The 23877-nt window shown below is 36.5% G+C and overlaps 1 protein-coding gene across 3 annotated transcripts in view; it reads left to right on the top strand.

Moving 5' to 3' along the window:
• TTC29 (tetratricopeptide repeat domain 29) overlaps positions 1-23877 on the top strand; it is a 204567-nt gene that overhangs the window by 64073 nt on the left and 116617 nt on the right. For 2 of the 3 annotated variants that reach the window (XM_050710240.1, XM_035547159.2), the window contains 2 exons: positions 18069-18165; positions 22034-22117. In XM_050710240.1, the coding sequence (XP_050566197.1) occupies positions 18074-18165; positions 22034-22117 (176 nt within the window). In that variant the 5' untranslated portion in view covers positions 18069-18073. Of the gene's footprint in view, positions 1-15153; positions 15176-18068; positions 18166-22033; positions 22118-23877 lie in introns of those variants that run through there. The other variant, XM_035547170.2, reaches the window with a different exon arrangement.

Consider the following 23877-nt stretch of genomic DNA (forward strand, 5'->3'; position numbering starts at 1 on the left):
ATAAAGCAGCTAAGAGCCATGGCTCTAGTTCTGTGGTTGTAACAGTATGCTCAGGGAGAGCTAGAGCTCTGCTTTATGTAGAGGTTTACATATGTTTACATGTTGTTCTTTGTTACTCAGCTGGGGATGAAAAATAACTAGGAGATGCTAAGGGCTCCCATGCCTTTTAGTCTGCCCCAGAAAAAGTTCCACAGGTCAGCTCGAATCATTGATGAATGCGTATGAATTTACATCGAAGTGCCCACGCAGTCTGTTGCAGCAGATCCTGTGAGTGTTTAAAGTCTCCTCTTGCTTAAAAAGTTCCTTCATTACATTTAACTGCAACACCCTGGAGAGGCTTAGCTGGAGAGGCTTAGCATGAACTGACAACATCAGATGTAGTGGCAAATTGTATAGTGTGCCAGATGACGAGGGGTGAAAACACCTACCCATGAAGGCACACTATGTAAATCTGCCAGTTCTTCTAGTGCGATCTGAACTCTGCAGGAAACAGCAACAGCTCGCATAACTTACACAGCCCAGTCCAATGTTTTGCTACCAAAAGCCATCTGGATATTTTCTCCATACTAACAACTCTAGCGGGATCTCACCTGTATAATTAAAGAGCAATATAACCATTAAATTTAACCAGTTAACATTTATTTCACTAGACACAAGTATATATATTGTGTTTTTTTTAATGCTAAATTTGTTAAGTCACTTTTATAGATTGTGTTGTTATAATACAATAAAATTCCAGTTGAAATAACCACTGAATATATATAGACCAGGTGAAGAAGGAGCCTCTCCCTCAATGAATAATTAATTTGTGAAACATGGAAGTGATAAAATCTGAGAACAATAAATCTACAGCATCTACAGAAATCTACAGAATCTACACCACAAAGCTGGTGAGTGCTGAGTGGGGGCTACTCACTTGAGCCCAAAGATAGTGGAAACAGTTTGGTTCTAGCCACCCTGCTGAAAATGCCAAGACTGTTATCTGCTGTGTTAATGTAATCAAAGCTATGATCATGATCTCTCCAGCCTCAAGTGCAGAGAAAACACTGCAGCAGAAAAGCAGCTGTCAGTTGTTTCTAAACCAACTGCAGAAAATAAGCAGAACATGTTGCTAATTCAAGCTGATGACAAGAGTGCGGAAAATTAAGAGACCTTTACTCCAAAAAGATCTTCAGTGGCTGGAGGCAGAGAATGTAGGAAATTTACTGTGGGCTGTAATAATTGCTGTCTGCCCTGGGAAATGGCATCAAGGCCGGTGCAGTCATAGCTCCATGCAAGCACATCCTCTAATTATTGAAAAACCTGTGTAGAGTCTCAATGTTAATCAGTCTCTCAGAGACTTCAGCTTTATGTGGTTAGTGCAGATTTATGGCATTTTTCTTTTCTTGTTATTAAAACTGATATTTCACAAGGAAGAAAGTATCTCCAGACAACTGTTAAAATGCAAAGTTTCAGTCATAAAAGAGAACTGCAGGATTATTCTGAGACTATTCCACAGAGAACCCAAACAAGAAGGGTAAGAAACAAAACATCAAAGACACATGGAAAAATGGAAAAAGATGAAACTTTAAAATATTAACTAAAGACGCAACAGTTGGCCTGTAGATTCAAGAGGTTATAGTGTAATTAATTAAGTGCTTGTTACAATTAGGGAAATAAACAGTGCATATAGTAATGCAACATGAAGAATACATAACTGTAAAAAAAAAGTAAATCAAATTAAGAGGTTTGCATGGCCACATTACTAAGGTTATTTGCATTACAGTATCAGTGATGTAATTAGAAAATAAACACAGAATTTTAAAATTCTATTACATGGCCACAGTTTATTCTTCTTACTAATGGTGTGGCAATAGTATAATGTACAATTTCTAATTATTCCACTGGGACAATTTAAAATGATATTTTGGTCTATAATGCTGAAACAATTTTGAAATATATGCAGCAGTCTTTGCCAAATAATATATTGAATCTATAATGTTTCAGATTTTCTACTAGTTGTGCCTGCAAATTTCTGGCAAACAAAGTGGAAAAAGTTGTGTGTCTCAAGATCTTTTCTCTTACTGTTACATATTACATCAACCCCAACCTTCCCGAGGTATCTGGCACTTCATAAATAGTAGAACCCTGGGAAAGTTCACAGAAATGAAACCATAAAAATTGCAAACTTGTTTTTCACTGACAGGATTTGAGGAGTTTTTGTGTTTTTTTTTTTTTTTTTTTTTTGGGGGGGGAGGGGAATAGATGTGTTAGTCACACAACATTTAGTTGTTAGTTGTCATTATTTTGAAAAATATGAAATAACAGATCTGATGCCTACAGGTTTTAATTTACTAGTGATTGCTGACTGCTCTTCAGTGGCATAAATTAACATCAAAATAATCTTTCTGGAAAAGACATGCATAAATACTGCATAAGGACTGACCGTAGATTGTACTTACAACCCAGGAGTGGCACATTTACTCTGTATAGAAACAGATTGGGCAAGATACCCAATTATCTACATGGCAACAGGAAGTTCAAAAGATGTAACTGGAATAAGCAGTGGGAACGCCTGAATCAGAGCATAAGACTGGAATCAAAAAAGGATATGCAAACTGACACCTGACATCAGCTCTTTGTACCTCTTAAGATGCTAATGCTTGAAAGAAAATAATGAGTAAAATACCATGGATATATGTGCAGGAAAGATGCAGAATGATTTAAGGTACAAAAATTGTATGGAAAAGCAAGCAATGTACATAAATAAGTTATCTCAGATGAATGGACCTTGACTAAATCTTTCCCAGGAAGAACAAAATAAATAATTCCACGTTATTTATTTTGGTAATTGTTACTCCCAAAGGCAAAGCAGAAAAGGCAGGTGTGTTCATGGCAGCACCATGGAAGTGCTGATCTCGTGCTTCCACATGGCCACGACTGTGCCATAAGCAGTACCAGCTGCTTTCTGGCCGTGTACTAAACTTCCAGTGGTTCTGGGTGTCCCTGCGGCCCTGCTCCAGGCCTGCTCCCTGTCTGGATGATACAGAATTTTCTCCCTCTTCAAAAGGTGATGTAAACTTACTGAGAAAAAATTACTAAGATAAAGATGGCAAAAAAAAAGGGATTGCTTTTATTGGAAAAAGGCCCATTTAGCTATGAGTCCAATGAATAAAAAAAGAATTAGCTGTAAATGAGAGAAAGAAACACCAGTACTTGAATGGAAACACTAAGTGCAAGGAAGGAGAATCACTGGCTGTTTAGAAATGTCTGCATGGAAACAACCCAAGTAACTGAGTGCCATACATTTTTGTCTAACTCTGTATATTGTTAAAATTCAGAATGATCAGGCTTAGGATTTCTGGAATGCCTGTATTTCACACACTTCAGTCATTGCATTTGTCTGCCACGGTACTTTAAGAACCTATGCCACTTAATTTGCAACTGAGGAAAGAAGTACTAATTTCCTGAAAGCTCTTGGGGACCTTCTCTTTGCAATGAGTCCTACGTGGCTGGATAACAGGGGCCCAACTCTCAGAGGAGAGTGCAGGAAATGCATGCTAAGAGTGTATTCAGAGACCAACAGGCAGTGCAGTGCCTATGTTGTCTTCAGGTTGAGAAGCATGAGGATTCACTATGAAGCCCTAGTGAGGGTTCGGATGCAAAGTTTACAGAACAGACAAGAAGAAGGCTATTAAAATTATAAACATAGGTGATTGTAAAACTATATTATGCAAGAGTCTTAACCCTGATCTTTTAAAAGTGCTATGACAGAAAAGGCTGGTTCTGCAAAGCAAACAGGAGCAACTTAGTTGTTTTCCAAACTCTCTACCCAACACCACTATCTCAAATATATTCTATCAGTCACGCTTGCCTCCTTGGTTAGCCAGGGTTTAGCAATGCAGTTACACTGCTTCCAGTTCCAAACAAGCACCCAAACACCCAGACTGAGCATCTCTAGCTATCTCCTTCCACTCTATCCCCAGCCACAAGACACTCCATATTTTGGGATGCTGTCCTATGACTTTACCAGCTACTTCAACAAGCGTGGGCACAGGTACTTGCTTGGTAGATCCTCTATACTGGGTTGTGGAGACCTCTCAACAATTCCAAGAGCAAAGGCAGCCGGGTGCTGACATCGCAATGTATCATCCAGCAGGAGGTAATGCTGAATTTCATTATGGATGTTAGCTTCTAATCTTTCTTGCAGTAAACTCAAATTATCTTGAAAACTGCCTTAACCCATCTGCCAGCTGAGCCATATCACTAAACTGAAATTTCAGTTCAGTTTGTTTCAAGACAGAGATACTTAGCTGAAGCTGTTTAAATAACATTGTTTAAACAAATTATCATTAGTCACTCTGTTGGAACACATATCTGGCAACATCCAGGACAGAGCTAAAGACTGACAGGGTTATGACATAAAGGTAACAAACTGTTACACAAGTTTCAGATTCACAGTCATGTCCCAAGAAGGGAGCCATTAGCATCATCCTGTCTTCTTTTTGGGGTTGAAAGATTTAAAATTCAGAAAGCCTGTGTATTTGTGAAAATGATGGCCAAGATAGAGCAAGGTAGGCAATATGCCTGATTTCTTTGAATCTGAGGAAATTCCGATGTAAAAATGCTACATCTGTGTACTACAGTTACAATAGTGTGAAGTTTGTCCACAGAAGAATCGATGCCAAGAAAATCCATTTTCAATAAACAATGTGCTCTCCCAAAGCATAATTTGTAATGAACTCTCTGATACAAACTTCTGCTTTACGTTTTGAAAAGAACTTACAATAACAGTTTTGGCCATGTGGACACCACAAGACAAAGGCATTTACGTCAAAGCCTGCTGCAACTGCACGCATACCCATTTCCACAGCAATATATGTTTTCCAGGATTTATGCTCTTAAATTGTCACTGCCAGCTGCTGTCTTTAATTTCATTCTCTGGAAGATGTTACTTTGATTAGATAAGCAAGCAGAAAAAGGGTAAGGTTTGACTGGATCAGTGTTACCTTAAGTTATACATAGACATCCCTGCAGACTGAGGAACAATAAAGAGCAACAAATGGCAATTCCATCACTGAACAATTTATTTTGAGGCAGATCCATAGCAAATGAGTAAAGCTGTTCTTCCAGGCACAGCAGGACAGTGGCTTATGCTGTGGAACTGGTGCTATCCATTCTGCACATCCTGCAACCAGTAAAAATCTTCCCTTTGCATGGTAGAGAAGAAGAAAATCATACAAATGTTACTGATTTATTGCTGGTTTGCATAGTACCATACCAACAGAAGCTCTGTGTGTTGGCAGTATTTCACTGAATTCTCTGGCTTCAGCAGCTCAGTTATTATTTTTGTATCATCTGGTAATTTAGATACAGTTATTGTAGGTTCTTCAGCCAGTGTTAGATATTCTCTATACTCCCCTGAGTTTTGTACCCTGTTTTATACTTCCTCTCTTGTTTTTATCAGTTGTCACCTATTGTGCCTCACTATTTTACACTCGGGTGCTTCAATTATATATGAATGTGATACGCTTCACAGCAGCTAGTTTCCATTTGCCATCTAAATATCTTTGTACATGAACGGAGTAACCTACATTTAACTTCACAGACAGTTTGCAAATCTACTGTATTTCAGCTTTTTTTGTCTGCTTACTTTTTTTTGATAATTGTTTTCTAGATGTTTTTCCTCTGTTTTCCAAATCTACAATAAAACTCTTTCCAAAAGAGGGGAAAAAGATAAATAAATTAGGCAGTAAGTCACAGAGTCTGTCCCTGTTCCTAAACCTGAAGAGAAAAAGGTTGGCTTGGGATATTAGGGGGTCCACCTGATAAAAGAGGTTTAGTTGTTTTACTGGCTCGCTTGGTGGAGTTCACGTCCTTAAGCTGGGCAATTTCTTTCAAGTAGAAGTAGCTTGTCTGGTTTTGATATCTTATTACTAGTAATTGTTGGCAAAACTTTGGTAGCACCCCACAGAAATGATTTTCAGAAATGCTTTCATTGCACAATTGACGTAGAAGCTGTTTTTCCAGTACTCCTAAAAATAGGACACTTTGAAAATAGAAAGGCAAAATCCCTGCTCTAAGTGTTGCCAAGACAAAATCCAGGTAAAGAGGGCAGCAGGTATGTGGACTGGCACTGACATTTATATGAACTTCTTTGACTTGTTTTCAGGAAATACTTGCACTGTCTAATACACATAAATGTTTTTGATACTTGTGTGTTTTTTTAATCGACAAAAATACACTGAAGAAAAATCAAGGAAACCTCACATAACGCTCCCCTATATTCCTTATAGAACACCATTAGATAGCAAAATAGTATTTAGTATCAACCCAACTTTGAGGTTGGGCTGCAAGTCTTAAAATTGTATGAAAAAATGAAACTGTTTTATATTAGCAAAACCATATTTCTTTTTTATCAGGTACTTTTTTTTTCTTTTTCTTTTTTTTTTTTACTCACCTACTTGTCAGATGTCTTTGCCTCAGTCTACATTATTCAGAACATGTAGTGGGTACACAACATTCACTGAAGAAAAATGACCTGCTCACAAAGCTTATGCCATGCCTGACCACGATTATTTTGAGGGTACTTGCACTTTTTAGAGTTACTTCACAGGGCAGATAATGATCCGTTCAAACTCAAGCAAAGCGTGGGTGCTTGTAGAAAAACATATACAGCAAGCATGTATTATTGTAGGAATTCCTCAGTCCTAAAAGAATAGAAAATAGCAGTATAGGAACAAAAATACAAAGCAGAAGACTTCAATATATAGCTATATAAAATTGTATTTGTTTTGATTTCTACTTTTAACAATTCCTTGAGCACCTATTGTACCTTTTAGACTATTTTGAAATAATTGAAAAAGTAAATAATTTTGGTTGGACTTCTTTAATCAATTGTTAATACATGATTTGAGTGACAGTCTCACTAATCAGGAAAGCAGCATGAACAAGTGGCAAGTAAATACAAATCAAAATGCATCAAGAAATAAATGTCTGAAAAAACAGCAATGCACTAGGGGATTTTCTGACTTCAAATCTGTGCAAACACAGATTGAGCTTAAGATGTGTGGTTATTGGTTAAACAATTTTTAATGAAATATAAAGACCTACGTGCTCTTAAATGGATAATTTATGTGCAATGTTATTGTCTCTCAAGGTTTAATTAAATGTTTGCCTTGTGGCTAATCAGATACAATTAATAAATGAAGCCTGTATTCATGTAACTGATGGGGAATGTTAAAATGGCCTCCATTAGAATTTCAGTGTCACTGTTGTGGCTGGTTGATAAAAACAATCTAATATATCAGAAACTTCCACAAAATAATTTGGTACAGACAGAATATGAAATTACATTAATATATACAATGCTTTTATCACAATGGATAACTTCAAGTTCAGTTTGAAGGTAAGTACCTGTAAGTCCTTAAAGTGGAAGGATATGTTTACATGGTACTTTTCATCCCCAAAGCAGTTTCCAGAGTTCAATTTAAACATCTCCTATACCTACAGAGCAACATTTCTTAGCCTTATGGATACAAAAGAGTTTACAGTGGAGAAAAAACATCCATTAATCCACAGACCTACTGCCCTGAAGGATTTTAACTGTCTCTGGCATGATACACTAAATGTCTTAGGACTACATAACAACGCCATGTGATTTTTATCCTCGATACTACCTTTCTATGCCTTTTTCACTCCAGCTACTTTAAAGTTATAAACCTCAATAGGTAGGCATTTAAAACGTAGGTAAGCCTCCACTGGGTACTTTCCTACCTGAACAAGTTATATAAATCACAGGCCAATAGGGATTAGGCCAAAGGCAACACTGGCTGTCACTGACAGCGTTCCAGAAGTCAGCTAGAAAGAGAATTTCAGATCTACTGACCACAAAAGGCATCTGTTCTGTGCAGCTAACAGAGTGTTATTTTTCATTTACACTGCAGCAGTGCACAAAGGTCTGAGGCTAGGCTCCATTTTGAAATATTATCTATAATATATATAATATATAATATGTAGTTACTTGTCAGCGTTGTCACTGTTTACAATTTAGCTTAAGATAAAAAGCAATCAATGGGCGTCACCAGAACTAGAAATCAGTAACAGAAGTTTAAGAGCCATTTAGTTTAACAGAAGTTTAAACAATCTTGAGGGACCAAGTGCAAAATTTCTGAGTTCCAGCTTATTGGAAAAAAAAAAAGTACTCTTCAACAAAATGAATATGAGCACCTTTTGTTGGCAATCTTTCTAATGATGTCAAATGATTTTTTTCACCAACTTAGGCATAATCTAACAGAAAAGGAAAAGAACTGTTCAGGATGATTCTATTGTCATCACTTAAGTCATTAATTTTGACTGTATCTCCTTTAATTTAGTTAGATCCTAGTTCAGCCACAAGTCATACCTCGTGTAGAATCAAGAAATTCACTCAGAGGAATCTGAAAAAATGTAAATACTACTCCCTTCTATTAGCATGAAAAGGACATATTTAATTAATTACAATACAGTAAGGATATTTTGTCTTAGGAAATGAAAACTTATTTAAGAATAACATATTTCTCTTGGGGTTATAAAGATATCTTTATCTGTAAGTCACTGCTCTTTTACACAGGCTTCCATTTATTACAGACTGAAGACTGCACAAATTAAATGGGAATAAGTGTATTAGGCAGAGCTATTTAGCCCAGTGCTCCATGAAACAAAGCTTGTCCCAATATATACCAGATGAAATAGACGACGACACACTGAATACAACAAACACAGTAAAGTTTCCTAATACAGTGGCTGTTTCTATCAGTTATTAATATCAGTTCTACACATAAAACATTTTCTAAAAAATACTGTACAGAATAAACAGTCTTAACCTAAATTCTGATTACTATTTTCCATTCAGTCATGAAGGAGACCTTCAAACTCACTTGCCTGAGGCACTGAGAAGCTCCAGGTCTTTGACGCTCATGAAAGAAAGATAATAATCACTCTTCAGGGGAGAGAGATCTTATTATATGTACCCTGTGGATTTTTTTTATCCTTTATCAAACTGCACCTTTGTGGGCCTTTAACTTCTTAATGGGTTGTTTATCCTTTCCCCCATAATTCATGATGATAAGCTGGATGTCACGTAGATACCGTTATGGTGATGAAAAAGTTGTACTTACGAGCTGAGTCAGTGATGTAGTTTGATTAACTTCTTATACAGGTATTCTAGACAGGTAAAGCAAATAAGATGATAATGTTACAAATGTTTCAGTAGGTGCAAATCTATCTAAGGCATACCCATAAATCTATGAGTAATAATACCTGAAATAAGTAAACAAAACCACAGAACCAGGATCAGATATTAGTGGGATGCATTTCAGTTTATGCAAAGGGTTGGGAGGTAGGGTGGAAAGGTGGAGAGAAGATATAAACAGCAAAACAGCAATGCTGGGGCAGTTTTCTCTCTAATGCATGTATAATATAGGACCTACAATGGCATGACATAGGACTTAACAGCCTGAGTTTTGGAAAGCACTATTACTTGCAGCCCCACCATTCATGAATAAGCTTATTAAAAGATCTCAGCAAATGCCAGTAAAACCTTTGTACAATGCCACCTCTTTGTTATTCTTACACATGTCTCTCAGATTAAATAATTAGTGGTTTAGATACTTCTGAAATTTGTTAGGTTTCTGTGAATTCAATCGTGGTTTCTAATAGCCATAAAATTGAAGTGTGGTATCTCTGGTGCTTCCAGGACTACAAATAAATGTTTCTACCCTCTTTTGAAGAACATAAAACTCAAATTTTGAGGCATGCAGAACCATAAGGCCTGAATAAGAGGATTTTTTGCCCATTCAATCCCTTAATTCAATAGCTGAAGAAATGCTACTTTTGTAAGATTATATATTTAAAACAAAAAAAAAAAACTTTTTTTTTTTTTTGGCATACCTTTTTCCCTAGTACCTATTCTTACCAAGGCACATTCCATACTTTCATAAGCACTCGTACTAGATTGTTAATGAAATAACCATTGCTTGTTTTAGTAAACCGTAATTAGATTTATCCTCCTATTATCTATATCAGCCCTTACACCTATTGGTTTAGAGCTAAACCTGGAAGAATTGCTACTTACGTTAGCAAGTTGTTAGTCATATGAATGGTTTCATTTGAAGTGAATGGAACAACTTATATAAATAAATGCTCACCAGCAGGTTAGAGCAGTGTTAACACAGTCCTATTTTGCTTACTTCCCCACTGTAGTGTTTAAACTATGCAAGTTGAGAGAAATGGAGAGTCTGATAAATAGAAGCCTGATGGTGTCTAATCCTTTTGCTCTAATATTACTGTGGAAGATTTCTGTCTAAGTAATAGCTGCAAGCTACAGCAAGATGAAACATGACAAGAACCATGAAATAAAGATTTTGGAGACTTGCATTCTTTTTCAAATATTTGGCTTTTTCCTAAACCTATTATGCCAGTAATGGCGCTTGACAATGATGTAGTATATTGATGCATAATATGTATATAATGAATAGCAAGACTAGAGATCTTTACAGTAACTTTTACACTGTAAGTTTGTTTGATCTTCATCAGCACTGTTGTCTCCAACTCATCACTCAAATAGGAAGCTAAAAGAGGAAATACATGATGGTACATTCCTGAGGCTGGTTAAACAGGATGCAAGTGCCACGTTAGAAGAACATTGAAAATCGTTAGTCAATGTGGTACTACTTACTCAGATATAAATATGTATTTGCCATGAAGAAAAAAATCAGAGGCAGATCATCCAGTTTTTGTTGTGCTTTACAACTGCCTCTGAAATTAAAACTGATGGCTTTTACAGGAAATATAACTTTTATATACAAAAGTTCTTCATTGCTGTCAAAGAAAGCAGTACCAGGTCTTGCCTGGCACAGCCTTCCTTGGAACAAAATGTAAGACTTGCTTAAAGTGGCTAATTATTACATTTACTCCTATTTGTGATGTGGTTACCCTGCTTACTTATTCAAGTGCAAACTTCATGCTAGCACTTGACCAAGTTTTGCAGCATCACCATTATCGACTGACAAAGAAGCTTATCAACACATGGCAGAAATGGACTCCATACTAATCCAAAAATTCCTCATGCTCATCTCTGAAGAAACCAGAGGGGTATCACAGAGTGATTATGAGTAAAACCCGTAAATGCAGTCTTGAAGTCTACTATGAAAGAAAAACATTATAAAGTACCTAGAGAAGTGGTTCCTTTTGTGTGTACAAGAAAACCATTTTTGGAGGTACTTGGCCTATGATAACCACAGTAAGCTACACATTTCACTAACATAGTAACATTGAAAGGTAGAAATGTTGTTTACATCTCACATGTATAAGGAAAAAATGCATAGAAAAAAATAATCATTTTTTCAGAAAGATTATTTGTTTTGAGAAGTGGTAGGTTTCTTGTTACTTGGTTTAAAGAAATTTCACACAAAACATTTAAAATTGAGGTTAGGAGTATCAGCTGCAAAACCTTACAAGATTTGTCTGCAGAAATTCTCTGGTTTTCTTAGTTTCTGTGTATTTCACCTGGTATGAAGAACAACACTACTGCCACAGTCAACTTTTGGTTAAAGTTCATACCAAAGCAGTACCTAGCTTAGTGTGCCATCCGAGGTCTCACAGAGCTGCAGAATGTCCTCACCGACCTCCTTTTGACCCTGGTTCTCAGCCTGGAGGAGGAGGAAGTTTGATTAAGAAATCCTCTTTAGAGATTATTCCTGTTCCATCATCCTGTCATGTCTCCACAGCAGCTTGCACTAGCTGTTGTACTTCTCGTGTACTTTGTACAAGTCTACACCAACTGCTGCCTGGTAGAATGCTCAGCATTGCTACCGTCCCATTCCCCATTTTTGCATTTTTGACATTTTGACATTTTCTCTTCTTTTCATATTTTTCTCCATGATCACTTGAGTTATCCCCAACTATCACTTTCTTTCCCTCTCTTCTAGAGTGGAAGAGTAGGGACAGTTCAATTATTATATATATATTTAGCAGACAGGTCAACAGGTAACAGACAAAATCAAAACTACCAGGGGGTGAAGATGGACAGCTAGGCAGGAGTCAAAAGCCAGCTTTGTATATGATGCTCCCTCCAGCACATTTAAAGCAGAGGGATGATAGGGATGATTTTGAAGATGAGGGATGGCCTAGAAAATTTTAGTACATACAAGAATCATTACACTGTGTTTTGTTTTGTTTTTTGTTTTTTATTTGTTTAACAACTTTAGTGCCTTTTTTTTTTTTTTATGGATAAAGAAATAGTGCAGGGATTCTTAGCTGTTGTTGTGAGCAGTATTCAAGACTATCCAGAAATGTCTTGATAAGTTTTTGGCATTGCTGCATCTAAGCACAAACAATATATTAGTAATCACATCTTCACCCAGCCATTAAAGCTGAACAAACATTTCCTAAGGGCAACACCTATACAAAATGATAAATACATTGCACTTTTTTAGGTTAGATTTTTGAATATGCCAATATCTGGAAACCAAGTTTTAGTCAAGAAAATGCATTTTTCACACAAATGGTTTTTGCAAAGTTTATCTGCTGTAGAATATTATGCTTCCTTGGACACTACCAGTGCCCACAAAATTAGATGACCTACCCAATGGTAACAACAAAAGTTGTTAGCAAGTGAAAATACTTTTTTTTTCCATGAACAGATACCTTTTCCCCTGCCTGCCAAACATTTCTAGACCAATTATATTGGTGCTACAACACAGCACTGTAATAGGACTTGGTTTCATCCTTAACCACAGAAAGGATATTGCCTCTTTATGTTACTACACAGGTAGAGACTGCCTTTGATTCTTTGTTAAAGAGTGTCCTTTCTAAGTTACACATTGTTTGGCACTCAGGATCCTTTGAACATGTTTCCATAAAAAAAGAAATCTTACTTTGCTTCCTAGTCAAATGAATTATATATGTTTAACACAGCAGACATACCCATAGTGTAAAATGGCTGCTTGTGAACTACTTCAGATATTATTCCAGAACATTAACAGTAATTTTAAATCTGCCAATTTTTTCCCATTTTCTATAAGTTTTCTTTGTAAGTTTATGTATAGAAGCACTTCATGCAAAAAGCTGTATGATAAGTCAAATGTGTTGCTGAAGTCTAATTAAATCTATATGTGAAACCTGCAGCTTCATTATGAAAACAAAGTCTGCTTGCCAGGATCTATTTTTTATTTTTTTTTAATTTTTTAGCAGAAGCACATGTTAATAGAAATTACCTGTCCTCTATCAAATTATTTATTTACTGAGTTTTATATTGGCAGTTCCATATTTTGCCTGTGACCATAGTCATTTTCTACAATTTCTAACTTCCAGTGTACAAGTATGATACTACATTTCTTCTTCTATTTCATAGAAGTTTTCCTTGTTAACCAACATAGCTTTCTGAAAAATGTATTCCTCAGGATTATGACTTTGGGGGTATCTGGGCTAACATACTTAAACAGTTTCCAATTAACCTTGTCCCATCTCAGATTCAATTCTTTATCCCAACAGACGTATCTTATAGTAGTTTTCACCTTCATAAAATTAGGCCTTTCAAAGGATTAAGTATATATATTATTGGTTTGGACTTAATTCTGTTTGCACATAACAAATGTGATCAAATCATTACCAGTTATACCTAAGCTATGACTAATTTTTAGTTCTGTGATCAATTCCTTTTTATCTGTCAAGGTGAGGTCTAATATAGAATTCCCCTGTGTTGGACGCAACACTTTTTGAGTTAGGAAATTGACACTTAAAATATTTTGAAGTTCCAAGTACATTTTAACACTGGCAGTATGAGACCTCAAGCATGTGTCACTCAGATTGAAAATCAGCACAGTACACGAGTGTTTTCCCTGTATGTTATAGATGGGTAAGGCATAGGTCATGCTGTTCTATAGTGTGATTTGATATCAGCTAAGTACTCTGTCAACTTCTGACTTATCCATTAGGACATTGACCCATAAACATTCAAGATCATTTGCTTCCGATTGCCATCAACTCAGAAACAGGTAATGCCATTTTTGAAGTGCTTTCTGTCCACTTGATCCTTCCAAAATAGATCATAACAATTGATTTTGACATGCCAGTTTTCCAAACAGTTTTAGCAATAAAAACTAGGTCAAATCTGTACTAAAAATGACCTCTTCTGCTGGTGTCAAGTTTCCAACAGTTAGAACAGAGGCTACTGAAAAATCTGTGCTCTTTGTACTCTTTGGCATCCTGATCATGGTTTCTCATTTTCATTCACACTTACCAAAAATTCATTGGTTCTTTCTCAGTAGTTCCAACTCTTAAAAGCTCCCAGACTCCCTAGCTGATCAGTCCCTTAGAAGAAAGCTCCTTTGTTAGAATAAATTAGGCTGTGGGCTCTCATCGACAGAATTTTCCCTAAACCCAGTCTTCATGTTATGTCTCTTAGACATAGACTAGGCTTCTCTGCTTGCTCTTTTTAACTGCTCAAAAGACCTGAAGTATGTCTGAGAAGACAAGAGGTCCTGAAAGGAAAAAAAGCTTGTTCACTAGAAGTGTTCACCTATAACCTAAAATACTACCCATAAAATTCCCTTTATCAGTAAGTATTGCCACTGATTCTTTGCCTGCCAGCTTCAGAAACTCATTTAGCTTTGAGATATGCTTCTCTTGGAGTTCCAAGAAAGCACACTAAAGCTTTCAGTTAGCTGAAGTGTATATATTTCCTAATGACTGCCTTTCCTTTCCACTGCAGACAGCCGAAGACTTTTTTGTGAGCATTGTTCTTACAGGTTGGATGGAACAACCATCAGCGTCCCTTACCGTCCAACGAGCCGGGACTTCAGAAACCCTCCGCAGTTTTGACATCAAAGACCTGTTAACGTTTAAAAACTTGAGCTGCGCATATTTCTCACAGCTTCCATGCCTCTCGTGCTCTAAACCTGGCTTTGCTGCTTGAGGCCGCGGGACGGCCTGAGGAGGGCGGCAGCAGGAGGGCGGCCCTCAGCGCCGCCCGCCCCCGTTGCCATGGCCATGGCGAGGCCGCGGCACCGGAGCCGAGCCCGCGGGGCCCCGACCCAGGCGCCCCCTTCTCCGGCCGCGGGGCGGCTCCGCCATTTCGCGGAGGGGGGCCGGTAACCGACGTGCGCGGAGCCTTCCCGGGGGGAGGGTCTCGTCCTGCGCCGCGCCATGAGGAGAGGTCCGTTCCCCTGGGAAGTTCAAAAACTTTATTTATTTATTTATTTATTCATTTATTTCGAGGGGCTGAGGTAGCGCTAGGGTTTAGGTTATGCAGGGGGGTTAACGAGTGAGGGAGAAAAAAAATGCTCCTGGCTCATAGTCAGTATAGGCTAGGAAATGCTGTAAGACCCTATAGTGGGCAGGGGCTCGAGTGTGGGGGAACAGAATGCTGCCTTGGGCTGTGACATAATGCAGGTTATCTGGAATAAATTAAGTCAAAAAAGCTGTAGACTTTAAAACATACAGAATTTTTAATAAGTCATATCGGTGCTTTCAGTATAACGAAGCAGCTTGGCTACAGGTCTGTTGTGTCACTCTCTGGCATCCTTTTGTTTCATGGGGTGCAAGGTAGCAGCAAACATCTCCACAAAGATGGTTGGATGTAGCTATGCTACTTCTGGGCTGTTTTCCATCTTGGGAAATACCCATCCTCTGGTTAGATGTAAGCATGCTTCAAAAATTTGTTGGAAGAACTAGGAAGTTTCTCTGCCACCTAAAATGCACCAGGAAATGCCATTCCCATCAGCTGGCCTTTTACCTTTAGCTTCAATGCATGTTGGGGTGATTCCAGAGTACGGGCAGATTCCTACTGGTTTCAAGAGGAGCTAGAGGTAGCACTTCCTTAGTGCCAAAGTGGGCTGTTTTGTCATTTGTTGAATTCCCTAGGTGTTTGGTTAAGTAAATAAGATGCAGCTTGAACTTCATAATGAAGGAACAAGATGTAAAGAGATTGGCAGTCTTTAAATGATTACCAAAGAAATTTATGAGAATGCAGTAGCACACTTCAGAAAGCTGTCTTGCTAACACCTTCCATCATGTGTTTCTGTGGTAGTATATGGTCTGCAAATATTACAGTTATCTTGGAAGTAAAGGAAAAACACCATCTCTTTCGCTGGGACAGCAACATCTCATCTCTGTAATAAAAACATAATAGAGAGTAAATTGAGGCTGGTTTTGGTGTTTTGTTTTTGGTGTGTAGTTTTGTGAGTCTTGATTGTGTTTTGTTGTTGTTGTTTCCCATTCCCAAGCTTTGAGTTTGATGTCGAAGTCAGGGCAATAGTTATAATTCTTGCAAGGCAGTAATGGACTCAGAAAAGCTTATTCGGTGTGCTTTATGTTAGTGTGAGACCTCTGCATGCCAGCCCTTCTGTCACGTTCTCAACTAAGGTCTGGTGGGAGCCTGAAGTGTGGGGACCAGAGAGGAGCTGGTGTATGCTCCAGCCAGGTCCCTTATGGGACCCACCTGGAGCCTGTGACCTGTGGCATGTTGCAAAGTCCTCCTACCCGTTAGTTAAAGCTAGATGTTTCTGGTGGTTGCAGTGGCTCTGACAGGGTTTTTTTGGGCCTCCTTACAGCTGCTATCCCTAAGTTTCCTGCCCCATTACTGCAGATAGTTGGCTCTTCTGCCTGCCAAATTCAACACCTGCCATTTAGCCCTGGTCTGTTTGAATTTTTTTCCACCCATTGCTTCAGAACTGAGGCTTGTAGAAAGCTTTGCCTCTTCTCTGGGCTTCAATGTTGTTGTTACAAAGTTTACTTAGTACTCTTCGCTCAATAGCATCTTCCTAGAAAGAGATTTTCCTTTCTATATTGCTCATGGATACAAACCTGTCATTCTCTATAAGAAGCATAATCTTTTATAGTGATGAATTACCTATATGCTTTTATTGGTATTTTCTTCTTTCAATTGCACACTTGTGTAAAATGTTGCTGCCTCTAATTGCAAATTATTTATAAATAACATTTTTATTTCTGTAACACACTTGTCCTTAGTACTAAACCTCAAAGAATGACTGAAAGGAAATATCACATTAAGTTATCCTTTCAACTCATAGTTGTTTATTGCTACTCCATTCAAAGTAACAGTACAAAAAATACTTCAAAATAGCTGTAGCAAAATCTTTCATCAGTGAAATGGCTTTTTTTTTTTCACAAAAGGCTAATATATAAAATACTATGCTAGTCTGATACCAATCATTCCATATCAAGATGATTCATATCTATTTCTTCCCGTAAAAGAAATTTCCTTCCGTCAAATGTAGCAAATAGTTAACACCCCCCACCCCATTATATTCTGTTTTCCCATCCCTATTAAAAGTTTGTGCCTTGAGGCCTACCAGCAGGGCATGCAATACCTACATTAAACCAAATTTAAAAGTAAGGGTGCTCCTGCTGCTAACGTCCTCAGATCACAGACATGCAAAATGAAGGAACTGGCAGCTGAAACTTTAATGGTACGAAGTGTAGGATGAATACTTGGGGAAAAAACACAGTAGCTCTATATGACAAAAAAGTCCTATTAGCATTTATGTACTTCAGAATGACAAGCTAGACAATTCTACCTAACTGTGGGGCTTTGTGCTTCTGTTTTAAGTAAAATCCTGTGTTGCAAGTGTAGTATTACTTAGATTTTCTACTCAAATGGTTGTTACTGGTGCAATTATGTGTTATTTTGAATGTTAATGCAGTGCCTGTTGTTGCATAGCACACTGCATGTTCAATCCTTTCACCTTATGTATTAACTTAGAATATTATTAACACTTGGGCCTGCGTACCTTGAGGAAGCATGGGGAATCACATGCAAGTAAGACTCCTGCATTGCTTGCCTCTGTGTAAATGAAAAACAGTCCAATGTAACAGAGAAAACCATTGAAAGTAAGATCATAACTGTTCCTATGCATTATGGCCTAATGAGATAATGCTGAGTCCTGAAAATATTTGTGTGGAACTGGAGCCCAGCATTACACACAGTGCAATGGAAATAAAAGAGAGTTAACTGGGATGTGACATAAAAAGAAGCTGGATCTTTGCGAAGGTATTGTTTAAAATAACGTGGTGTGTATTTGTTTTAGTTGAAATGAATGTGCTGCCTCAAGCAGTCATAAAAAGCCCATTGGAGCATCCGAGGTTCATAGAGCAGACCGTTTGCCCACCATTAGACTTTGCAAGGTATGTGCCTTTTTTCTTTCAGAGTATTATATTTACTGTGAATAACTTCAATCAGTTATGCCAACGTGAGAAATTATGCTTGCTTTATTGTGATATTTTAAAAGGCAAGAATCAAAGAGAAGGAAGTTCTCTGTTAGGAAAGTTTCATTGTTAAAAGGAAAGAAAAAGGAAATGTGTTCTGTTTAAGGTTGGTATTTCATCCTAACTTTTCAACCCCCCTTCAAGAGCTGTAGGAAGTTATTTCTGATTAGTAGATGTTGTCTTTCATTGGTGCGAATGAAGGTCAATAAAAATGTTCCTATTTGAATAAAAAAAAAAAAGTTTTTTTTTTCTTTTTATTCAAACAAAAAACAGTTTGGAATCTCTCAAAATATAATGAATAAAACTGTCTTGAAAAAACATTATCTTGTACTTAATAATCGAGAAAGTAAAATACAATGTCATAATCCTTTCAAGCTGTCCTCTTACGCGTGCCTGCATGGCTTTTCATTCAGCTTCCATTTCTCCTCCCAGTTATTAGTATCTATATATCTATGCATTTTTGTTTCTCTGCCAGTGAGTGCTGGTCTCCCAGTTAACTATTCTGCCCCACTATTTAATCAAACAAATCTATTCTTTAGTTAATCATCCATAATTGTAGTCCTGAAAATCTATGCTTTTTTTCCTGGAATTGTCTCCATTTCAGAAAGACTTATGGCTGTTTTATTCTTCTCCATTTCTCCTTTTTTTCTGTGTTTTTGTTTGTTTGTTTTGTTTTTTCCCCAGTCTGAGTGTTCCCCATCGCCCTTTGGCTCACAGGTCTGGGACATCTCTGAGTTCAGCAGCTGTTTCTTCCTGTCTAAAGCAGTTAGGATTCAGGAACAAGGTATTCTTGGACCCAGCCTTTCTGATGGCTTCATACTGGCAGATGTTCTCTCACACATTGATAGAATGAGAAAACGCAATTATGTGTGTCTTAAAAGATATTAAAAAACTAATAATTTAAATTTGTATGGCTGGAGCCATGTTCGGAAGCCATCACTTTTTCCGGAAAATATGTAGCTGCAGAACTTACCTCAGAGGTAGGATTGTTTCTTTCCTTTACTTAGGAAATTTCATATTCTCGAAGATAATTCTCCAGCAATTCTGTAGAAGTTGTGCCTATCTGCAGAAAAGAAATGTGTGATTCTGTAATGGTGGAGGTGATGCTGTAGATGTCTAGTGATTAGAACAAGACAAGCTCTGCCATTTTCTTTGATAGGAAATGCTGGGAAAGCTTGAGTCTAAGTTAACAGAATATTCAATGGGGATAGAGAGTTATGTGAGCATCAGTTTGGTCCTTCATATTTCATGCAACTTTGTTCTGTTGTTTGATTAAAATGCCATGTGTATTTATTGTGAAGTCTATTTCTAGTAATAATCAGTAGCTATTTTTGCTCTGTAAACTGTTAACAGAAATAGTTATAAGAATGCATGGTATAAAATGCTAACTGTGGGGTAGCTGTCCCTTGGATTAAAATATATTTGTTTTTAATAAGGGAGAGATGTAAATAAGATTCAATTTACAGGTGGAGAATACTTTTATATAAACTATTTATGAAATGTAGTGAGTCATAATTGAACACTGGAGAAATAAGCTTAAAACTGTTTGGAAGAAGCAAGTGACAATTTCTAGAAGAAAAGAAATGATGCTTCTTAGCCAGTGCCATCCTCAACTCATTCCTCTATTAGAAACAATGTCTGTTCTAAGTCACAGAGTCAGTTCTTCACATTAATTACTTCTATTATTTTTAATTCTCGTTGCATATAACAAGATATTTTAAATAATGATTATTGGAGGTAATGGAATTATCTACTGTGTTTTTTTCCCCTATGTATGCTTGTCTTTTACTTCCATCAGTCCAATACACAGGCTGTGGTGAGGCATACGTAAACAGCAGCTAGTTTGCAAGTTGTTGCTTTTGCTCTCTTTAACCCTGGCTGCATATGTCTTTTTCTTTTCTTAAGTTAGAAAGTGTTCCCGATCAGAATTCAGGAATTTTTATCTTGACTATAAGGCAGGTAACAGTTTAAATCATATATGGTTCTGTGTTTTTTTTCCTGATTGCTTCGTATTTAAATACCTTTGAGAATATAGTGAGAAAACATCAGTCTTCCCTTTATTCCAGTTTGAGTTTATTTTTTTTATTGCAGCATAGATTAAATTGAAGAAAGCTGGCAGTGATGCCTAGAAACTTGTATCTTGAGTTGAACGTTTCAGTTTGGGGATCTGGACCTTTTAGGAGTTTTCCTTCTATATCTGGTGGGTTCTCTATGTGCTCGTGGTCTGAAAAAGGCTCATTTTTGCAATCTTAAAGTACAAAGTTCAGCTGTTTTTACATTTTCTACCAAATAGTTCATATTTAATTACACAGACATGCTACTTTTCAGATACATTTTCTGAATAGCGTATACTTATTTGAAAACTGGTATTTCTGAGTAACTATGTTTTTGTTACCTGGTATAATAAAACTATTGCATCTTGACACATATTTTACGTCAGTTTAAAATATATAACTGCTTTATCTTTGTCCTAATGACGCTGTCTTCCTAATTTGTCACTATTTTGAAAATTTTGATATTGATTACATTTTGATGTTGATTATTGCTGAATTTTTATGGCAGTATCTATAAGGTGTGTGTTTTTTGTGGCCAGCAGCAATTCACATGGATTGTGTTATGTGCTGCCTGAAAGCACAAGCCTTTGTTGGTGTGTCTCAGTAGTAGTAAATTCTGGAACAAATTTAAATGCCTTATTTGTGCTGGAAGTTTTCACTATTACATTGTTTTAAATACAGACATATTAAAATATCTCTACATTGCTTAGCTCTTTTGTTTTCATTTCAATGAACTTCATGAAGTGTCTTTGGTATTCTCAGAGCAATAAGGAGCGGGATGCTTATATTAGCTAATGTTATGAAAAGAATTACTCTCATGCCTGTAATGAAAGACAGCAATGTAATACAGACAGAGAAAGGGGAAAGTAATAGATTTATGTGAAACACTAATGTTGAATTTCTTTTATCTTTGATTGGTTAACCAGACAATCTTTATGGTCTTTTAAAGAATAAAAATAAATTCACATTACTTTTATGAAGTTAATGTCCTCTGCTGTTGGAATATCAGAATCTATTTAAATACACTTTATGGTCAGGAAGTGCATATTATCCTTTAAAATTCAAGGCATCTCGTGCGTATCAGAGTAGAGATGCTGGCTCAAATGAAAGATGAAATGATGTATGGTTCAAATTTTAAAATTAGATTTTTGCACCTTGAAATTTTTAGGAATTATGCCATTTTTTTGGCCACTGCCCTGTGTTACCCCTCTAGCAGAGCACTTTTAGTAATGCACTGCTCAAATTGTGGACAGCTGAGAGCAGACTTAAAACTCTGCATTGCACTAAGGAAGATATATTTGAGTTGGGTTTGGGGATTTTTTTTTTCTTTGAAAAAGTTAAATACACAATAGATTAGACCACTCTGGTTCATACTGATAACGCAAAAATGTAATGGTTCTGATTTAGAAAACAGATTAAATATAGGTAGCCTAATTAATTGTTGTTGATTTAGCTAACACACAATTTCATGTAGCTTAGAGAGAAATATCACATAACCAGGTCCTTGAAAGCTAAACCAATTCTTTTTTTTTTCTTGCAGAAATAAGGATTTGAAATAGCTACAGACCTAAAAATTAAAAAGATATTTGTATTTGTTTATAGAATGTCTGATACATTACTCTGTCAATATTTCAGTATTTAGCTCTACTTGGCAATGCTAATATATTATACATGCTGCAGAAGTCTGTTAGCACCTCACGTTGTTTCTTTTAATTTTTTTCATTTAAATTTAGGATTCATTTGATCAAAGACAAAGATGGCATAGATGATTATTTGGCGAAGAATATCAAAGGGTTGTCAAAACAAGAAGCTGCTGCGTAAGTTGGCTTTTTTTGAGGCATTTTAACATCCATAAGTTTATTGTTTCCTTTGTTTCTAGTCATCATAATCATTTAAATTTAAAGTTCCCTAGGCCGTACCCTTTTTAGTGGAATTTGGCATTTAAAAATTGAAGTTGATATTAAAGAATGATGGATATTTCTCCTGATCTTAAATGTATCAAAGTATTTAACTCCTTGGCTTTATTAATTTGTGTATTTACCAAGGTTTTATATCATGTTTGTAATGCTGTATTTAAGATTGTGTCAGTAATTGTACTTGAAATTGTGCTTGGTTTTTTTACCTTTTCTTTTTTTTTTTTTCCCTCCTCTGAGCCTCTGAAATATCTCCTCCGGGGTACAAGCTTAGTATATAGACATACATGTTCTTGTAATTTTGAATTATTATTTAGCAAAGCCCAACTGCTGACTTCTTTGGTGAAGCATTTAATACACCATTAGTTATTTAAAAACCCAATGAATGAAAGAAATTTATATAATTTTTGATTTTTTACAGCTGAGGTGTTTACACTTAGTTGGTAATCTCTTGTAACATCTGACTTATTTTTCTGGGGTCTTTTTACAGAGCTGGGGTTCAGCACCATCAAAATTAATGAAATAATTCTTACAAATCTGAATTGCTTAAGTGAGATGATTTATTTATTTCAATATTTAAATAATAAAAAGATGCACATACAAGGGCTCTAGGCTCCTTAACAATTAATATTGCAAGATCACCCTTGTGGATTAAAAACATTCTGTTAATCAGACAGGAATTTGACCAGCTGGCCAACATGCTTCTTTTCTTCTTCCTAGCCTAAGGATGTACCTGCAAACCTTCATAATGCACTTTCAAATGAGAATCTAGAAAAATACCAGGGGTATTTTAAGTCTAGAGGTAATAACTTTAGCAGTGTCCTAAAACTCTACCGTATAATACTCAGCCTGCAGACTGAGTAGACTTTGATCATGCTGTCATACTAACCATTCCTGGCCTCACAGCAGCTTTATCTGCTCCATGCTTAAAGAATATCGAAGTCCTACAATACCAAGGCAAAGTGGGGTGCCGTTGTAGCAGTTTCCTTAGTGTTTCTTAACATGCTGTTTTTCAAAGTTATAAAAACCTCTTAACGATGAAAACTGAAATATCATATATATTCTGGTTTATTTCTAGGCAGATTTGTAAGTACACCTTTTGAAAGATTACATTCATGGTCTGTGTTTTTAGTTACTCTTAGAATTTCAAGTTTTGATAGTAACTCAGCAGTTACAGAATTTCTGTAGTATATAGTTTACAAGTACTGTTCCATAAACCTTTAAAGCAAAAAAATAAAATAAAAATAGAAAGTAACAAACTAGCAGCTACACAGCTACATTAGTACTGGGCTAATATACTTGTAAAAAACTAAGTGCATCAAATGTAATTTTGAGCCAATTTAAAAGTAAGGCAATGCCATATCTGTAAATAATATTACCGAAATCAATGTTGTTTTGTATGACTCTGCAGACAAAAGATTTTTTTTATTAAAAAAGTGTGAAAAAGGGCTTATAATATGTTGTGTAGCTTTAAAATAGTTTTCATTCCAAAAGTAGATTGTTGTACTTCTGTATAAAAGGGCAGGGCGTCTTTCTTTTGCCACCTAAATACTTGTACATTTGTTGAGATACTTAGACAATACTTACTTAGTGAATAGATTTTAAGTTTTAAATACTGTGTAATGGAGTTAGGATCTTTTGTGGTTTTGTTTTGTTTTGTTTTT

Source organism: Cygnus atratus, chromosome 4, assembly GCF_013377495.2.
Source record: "Cygnus atratus isolate AKBS03 ecotype Queensland, Australia chromosome 4, CAtr_DNAZoo_HiC_assembly, whole genome shotgun sequence".
Classification (NCBI taxonomy): Eukaryota; Metazoa; Chordata; class Aves; order Anseriformes; family Anatidae; genus Cygnus; species Cygnus atratus.